Raw genomic sequence first — 7,182 nt, 5'->3', positions numbered from 1 at the left:
AAGACTAACCCTGTGTATTGCGCTCAACATGAAAATAAAACGAGAATGTCACTTTAAGACTCGTCAGGAAGTGCATCAAAGTCCAGTTCCCAGTCATAGGCAACATACAGAATAAATGTAGCCACTCATAAAGTGTCATATCAGTCGTGGAATGGACAAAAATCTGAATGAAGCTCCTGGTAAACCATTTCAAATAGTAAGATACCGATAAAATCCACTCTTCCTTTATATTTTCTAAATGTACTCAACTTGTGTGTGAAACTTATGCTATCCTGCAAGCTACTCACAAAACTCTATTGCAATGTTAGTGTGATTAAATTGTATCTGTACACTGTACACTTCTGACGCACAATACGACATTATACCAGAAACTGACATGACTAAGGCTCGCAGGCATGTTGGCAATATTTATTACTAAGATGGCTGTGCTGTTGAGCGTACGACTGTCTCTGAGGCATGTTCCTCCGCTGATGCAGTTCGGATATTCAGCAGCTACGGCTCACAACGGCTTACCTACAACGCCGCTATCGCATTACTCAAAGAAATCATACATAAGCATTAGGGGTGTGTGTCATCAGGGCCTGAATTAGCAGCAGCCAGCGGGCCTTATACACCCTCAGCAGATGTGTATGATGAATCAGTTTGTCTGAACAAGTCTGAACAAGAGACAGTGTTAGCGGCATAATGTCTGCCTGTGCTGTACTGATAATACGCAGTGCTTCACTTGGTTTGTAATTTCATTTTTTTGAGTTAATAGCGTCATGATTTCGGCAGAATTTAAGCCACGGTTTGTGTTTCTAATCGTGTAATGTAAAATGGTTTACCAGGAGATGCTTACACTGTTCTGTTTGTGTTGCAAATGGAAGCAAGACCAATACTCTTGACGCACGTTTTGATTGGATGAAACAGTAAAAAGATTCTGTCCTTCTCAAATGTATAATTAAAATCACCGCCAGAGCAGAGTTGGTGGGAGTGGCCCCACCTACCTACCAATCACAACATGTAATCATAACGAAACGAGTGAGAAATGAAAATCCATTTCATCGTTGTTAAGTTGTGATTGTTTTTTTTAAGGATAATGATCAGCCAAACATAACAACAACCCTTCATTTTTGTAATAAGCTCAACCTGCAATTAAGTTGGAAAGGATGGGAACTAAATCATAAATTGTAGCTGGCATGGCCTTGCATCTTTAGACATACATGAAAACGCTAAATGAGATGAGCGTAGCGGCCGCTCGGTGTGTGTGAGTGTGTGTATATAGTGAATGAAATCTAAAATCTGTGTGTTACCAAATGAGGGTAAAACACTTTCAGAACTCTGTGCCACCTGAAAAGTACAAGCATCACATCAATATGCACAAATAATTGGGCTTTAAGTGTGTTTATACAGATGCTGCTGAGTGGAAAACTGATGAGTAACTGGGGTGAACTATGGAAACACCGATCCTAAGCGTGACAAACATCATTATTGGAAGATTCAGACATACACATGTACAGATTGTCATGCATAAACCTATGACTGATACATCGTACATGGTTTGTGTTGTTAACAGATCTTTACAGAGGCCACGACACCCGTTCCACTTATTCCCCTCTCCTAGGCGTCCCACTGACGATACATTTCGAAGAGATTGACCGCACGCCAGGGTCTCAAGTACAGTGGTCATCGGAGAAAATAAAAATATCCAGAATGCATCGAGGAAAAAAAGCAACCGAAACCGCTTGAATGAATGATATAACATCTGTATAAACACGTACCAAGTTCAACACATGAACACACAATGTCACACAAAAATACAAACGTCACTAAACAAGCAAAATTTAGAGACACTTGCTGCTGTTGGAGACGAATCTGATCGTCACACGTTGAGATTGTTTGGACTTGAGATGTCTTTATAACAGTTACGTTTCTGGATTTATTGTTGGAGAAGTCAGTCTTTTCTCTTATGGATTTGATCGAACATGAACATATAATCGCCTCCAGGGACAGTGATAGAGTCTCTAAAATTTGCTTAGGAACTCTGCATATGACAGTGACAAATTGGCCTTTGTTGTGTACTACAAAAACAGCAATACAGAATATGTAGACAATCAAATCATCACCAATATACTTCACACAACAAAGTACAGCATAAATCAACTTCTTACTAATGACCATGCAGAAATGCATGGAACCGAACAGCTACTACAGTAACTGATGCAAAAAAGAAACAGTGAAGTAAAAGGCTTCAGGATGTGCGCCCACAATCCCCGGAAAGAAACAAGAGTGTCTGGTGTGATTTCATGTGTAACACATCCAGTGTTGATTGCATTTCCATGGAAAACATACAATAAACTGTGATTTAAAATTCAGTCTGAGGTAATGGTGGTGGCTTGTTATGACTGTTCAGCTCATGGAGACGGCGCACCATGAGCCAAAACCAGAAATGCACACGATAATTGTTGTGGACTATGCTGGATCCTTTATTCTCTCTGCTTCATGAATTCACAGGCAGTGGTCTGTTAACCTCCCATACTAACAGGCTAGTTTACACTCCTGGCTGTAGGCTGCTGGTGGGCGGGGCTCAGCCACTACTGCAGAGCCTGTGGACACCAGTAAATGATTGCATGTAACATACACACGGACCTCTGTGTGTATGTACGTCGTGAATGCAAATGTAAGCATATCCAAGCCTGTTTCTTAATGATGGGTGTATTTACCAAGGCACATAGCTTCTCTGTCACTGAACACACTCAGCCACTTAAAACAATAAGAGCCACTGAGCTAGAAAATGCTCATACAGCCCCATGAGAACGCGATTCCAGATGATACTGCATCGAGACTGTTGAAATTCACCGTGAGCTGAAGGCCAGACACTGACAATTATTAATGATGTTCCTATGGAACTATAGCGGCCCCCAGCTAACAGAGCATGGCGAAGCGACCAGCGAATGGCTCTGCCGCCGGTTTCTTATGCATCACCGTGCGTCTGTGTGCATGCATGTTGCCAACTCGATGGATGTGTCAAAGCCTTATCACTGGTAATGAGCTACAATGGGAACTTCAAACGCATGCTTGCTGTAACTTATTATAAGCAAAGCGCAAACATGTCAAAACATGGTGAAAACACAATTTGACTACTCCATGAAACAGCAAGCGATCGAGATACAGTGAAGGATATTCACGACAGGGAACAGGGCCAGAGCTAAGTGTGGAGGGGAGAAAAGAAATGCTACACAGACACAAACTGACGTGAGAATGTGCTTCCTCCAATGTCCACTACAACATGTAAATCTACTGGATGTTCACATTTGCCTTCCATCTATACAGACGTGCAAAATATCAAACGTTTAAGAAAAAACAGACACACTAAACATGCGCGCACGCACATACACACACGATAAGATGTAATGGACTTGGCCTCCTGCAAATCTGTCTACCCTTCGGAGCGGAACAAGATCAAGCCTAGCATTTGGTCAAACTCAGTTTTGGTTGTTTGCCTTCATGATGGCAGGCTTCCTGTTGACATACGTGGCCCAGTAGCCTAAGTTGAAGATGAAGAAGAGAACTGGGAAGATGATGCGTGATATCTTGTCCACTTTGCTGACGCGGTTGTAGGACTTCTTGGCCTCCGTGTAGGGGTCGTCCATTTTATGCAGGTAGGGGTGTTTGGCTGATGCTCCCGTGGCACTCTTGGAAATGGTCGTTAAACCTTGGTCTTTAGCTACGTTGATGGCATAGGTGGTCCCGACAATGTTGAAGGTGTTGTTTGCCTTTTTGGACAAAGTCGCAGATTCTCTTCTCTGAAAAGGAAGAAGGCAATAAAGTAAAGGTTGTCAGGAGAGAAGCACCAGACTCAACAATACTTCCATTTGAACTCATAAAGAGGAAATAGAAGCAACACCACGAGACACGACACACACAAGAACAAAACAAAAGCCTAACCATATCTTTAATCCTGGCCATGTTAGCCTGAAACGGTTCCTGAAAAGAAAAGTAGAAAAGAAAAAAAGTTTACCAATTATATTAAAATTACCCAACTTACATACTCTATTCATCAGTATCTAGCTGGAAGTACTTTTGAACATTTTACACTATTGATGTTCTCTAATCAAATCTGCATCATACAAATCTGGACGGCCAGAAAGAAAAAGGCCTTGATACAAAAAAAAGAAGAAAAAAATCATGACAAAATGATCAGGCTGGGAAAATTAAGAGTGGAACAGTTCTGTTTTGCATCGCTGAAGAACCGGGCTGGACTGGCATCTGATGCTTGCTAACAGTAGCAGTAGCAGCACAGAGCAGGATTAGAAACAAAGCAAAACAATAGTGCCTGAAAACATGTCTGACAGACTGTATCAATGAGAGCAGCCAGGCCTCTTCAGGCAAACAGCTTGCGATAAAACAAACACGACAAAGGCTGCATGTGATAAAGCTGGCTGAAGAGACTGCTGTCTCTGCACCACTAGAGAGAAATCATTAGACTGCCTCTCATATTGAAATCTCACAGGGACACAGAGTTTTATTTGTCAAATTGGTGCTCTTAGATAACTAAACTCGCATCGCTGGAGGATCCTGTCAGCCTCGCAGAGTACATCGCACAGCAGATGAGGGAGAACACGCTGGACACTAGGATTGATTACTGGCCAGAGCTTCCTGTGTGGCATTCAGCGCGTGAGTCTGTACCATTGTAATTTCCCCCACGCCGTTCATCCCCTCTGTGGCCACCTTAAGATCTGCGGCAAAAAACAGCAGTGTGTGTCATGTAACAGGGAGCCTCACTTCACAGAGCTCTCTGTTTTCTCTCCAGCTTTGAGCCCAGTTTTAATTTTTGCTCTACTTTTTCAGCTTCATTTAATTTCCCTTTTCCTTCCTTTTCCCTTCACTCCGTCTCTTTAATTAGCATAACTAATGTCCCCTCTTCCAAAATGCTTCACGGTGGATCTCTTTCAGTGCACAGCTCATCACCAAATGGTTTGTTTGGTCTTTATCCTCAATATTCACGTAAACTCAGAAATGGAGACAATAGCGCAGTTTCGCTGCACATACTCTGTATTGTCAGATGCTTTAAGTTTTCAGACAATCGTCCAAGGTGATGGAAAAAGCACGGGCGAGGAGATAAGTCTGTTTTCTCCTCAAGTGAGTAGAACAGGATGAGCATGATCCTTCAAGCCCCTCTGCGACGACGGCGAGCTAACAAAGCTTGCTGACAGTTCATTGCTTTGAACTGAGGAACGGTGACCCACTGCCTGAAGGGTCTGCAATCACAAGTCAGTTTGAACAGAGAGAAAGAAAGTCACACTGATGCCCCCAGATAACTCGAAGCTTTTCCATGATATCGATTCTTCCTACTCCATCACAGTTAACAGCTTGCGTCAGCAGGAAAAACAAATGATGCGTCATATGACCTTAATCATGGACGCCCTAACTCTTCTTCTCATAGGACCGCACGGTAACCTGACTACCAAGCTTGCGAAGTAATTTTCTGTTATTTAGCTGGGCTGTCCTCTGCAGTAAATTAGATGGTCTAATTATTGGGGAAACTGCATGTGGCATTGGGCTGTATGCATGTTCCTACAAACCTAATGTGACACAGCATATAATTTACTTCCGGCCAAAGCGTCTTGTCCACTGTTCAAAGTCATTTAGCTAGCTGCAGGCAAAAATACCCCCACAAGTACCATGCATTGACCTTGTCTTTGGAACTTGTGCAAATTGTTGCATCAGAATTTCTTTATGAGAGTGATTAAGTATCCTTAGGCTAATTGTGCCTCGCTGTGTCCTGCTGTTTGGAGCTCAAGCGTGTGCATGTGTGCGTGGAACTGAACCCCGTGACAGTCTGTCCCTCTCTAAGACTGAAGATGAGGTGTTGGCATATTTAATAGCCTCGAGTATGTGAGCATTTGGGTGTGTGACTGCAGATTGCGTATAGGGAGCCGCAATGTCCCTGTGTGTGTGTGTGTGTGTGTAGCTTTGATGTGGCACTCGCTATGCCAAATTGTTTTGGAAATGTGGTCGTTGTGGAGGTGGCCTCAGCTTGATCTCGTCACTGCAGGTTGTGATACAGATTACCTGTCAGCCAGTGTTAATTAAACACAAATAAAAATCCCCAAATCAATGAAGAGCTGCTTCTGACAAACATTTATGCATCCCCTCCACCTGTTTTTTGTTTCTCCTTTGTCTGCTTATTATTAACTGACTCTGACTCTTTCCCTAATGCATCTGCTTTTCTGACTAAGCTAACTTGTTAGCCTAATTTGTCAGGCTAGTCACACTACCCCATGCCTTAGGCTCTCCTGTGCCTCCCCACAAATGTAACCACAGTTCACGGTGATGCAGGCTGCAACAACTCTGATGTGTTTCTCTCAGTGGCCGGACAAGCACAAAAAATTCACCCATCTTCTGCCTTGGTTAGTTCTCAGACACACCATTTGCTCCAATGCAGCGATTTAAGGAAAATTTCGTTCAACATTTGACAGCTTCAACTCCACCACTATCTTCTCTGTTCCAGTCGCCACAGTATGAAGAATGGGAACAAAGCGATGCAGACACACCAGCGCACAAGAGTTTTTGCTCACAAAGGCATAGGCTCAGTGTAGATATAAAACCCAGCTTTATACTTCTAGTGCAAAACCTTGCATCCAGTCATGCCTATGCTAATATTTCAATCAAAGTATGGTTAAAGGGGAATTACCGTTTTTTACAACCTGGACCTTATTTTTGGCATAGAATACGATCGTTTACTCACCCATATAACTTTGGTGTCATTTGGAGTCGTTCGGACAATATTTAGATCCGCGTATATCCATATAGTGGGAGTGACTGGGGCACCAAAACGCAGCCTCTAAATAACGCATTATCTACCACGAAACTTGTTCATTTCACCAATATTTTGTTATGATGAACTAGTGCTATTCCCCGTTGAGTCTGGAGTTACCTGGTATCATCATCTGGGGTCTGTAGATTGACCTACTAACCTTACCGTTTTTAGCCAGAGTATACGGATGAGCTTGTTGAAAAGAGAATGCGGAGGCAGAGAGAGGAACAACTAGCCAAAGAACAACAAACCGCTACACGTCCGCGAATAGGTAACAAGTAACTCCGGACTCAATGGGGAACAGCACTAGCGTATCATAACAAAATATTGGTGGAATGAATGAGTTTCGCGGCAGATATTGCGTTATTTAGAGGCTGCGTTTT

The 7,182-nt window shown here is 42.8% G+C and overlaps 1 protein-coding gene across 3 annotated transcripts in view; it reads right to left on the bottom strand.

Annotated features, from left to right (window-relative positions):
* Positions 1 to 3,456: 3,456 nt before the first annotated feature.
* gabra3 (gamma-aminobutyric acid type A receptor subunit alpha3) overlaps positions 3,457 to 7,182 on the bottom strand; it is a 90,449-nt gene continuing 86,723 nt past the window's right edge. For 2 of the 3 annotated variants that reach the window (XM_084564588.1, XM_084564586.1), the window contains 2 exons: positions 3,928 to 3,966; positions 3,457 to 3,785 (listed from right to left, as the gene is read on the bottom strand). In XM_084564588.1, coding sequence (XP_084420714.1) covers positions 3,465 to 3,785; positions 3,928 to 3,966 — 360 coding nt within the window. In that variant the 3' untranslated portion in view covers positions 3,457 to 3,464. The remainder of the gene's footprint in view (positions 3,786 to 3,927; positions 3,967 to 7,182) is intronic. The other variant, XM_084564587.1, reaches the window with a different exon arrangement.

Source organism: Chelon labrosus (genome assembly GCF_963514085.1).
Source record: "Chelon labrosus genome assembly, chromosome: 17".
Taxonomy (NCBI): Eukaryota; Metazoa; Chordata; class Actinopteri; order Mugiliformes; family Mugilidae; genus Chelon; species Chelon labrosus.
Note: the sequence above shows the minus strand (reverse complement) of the source record. Positions and strands in the feature narration are given on the sequence as shown.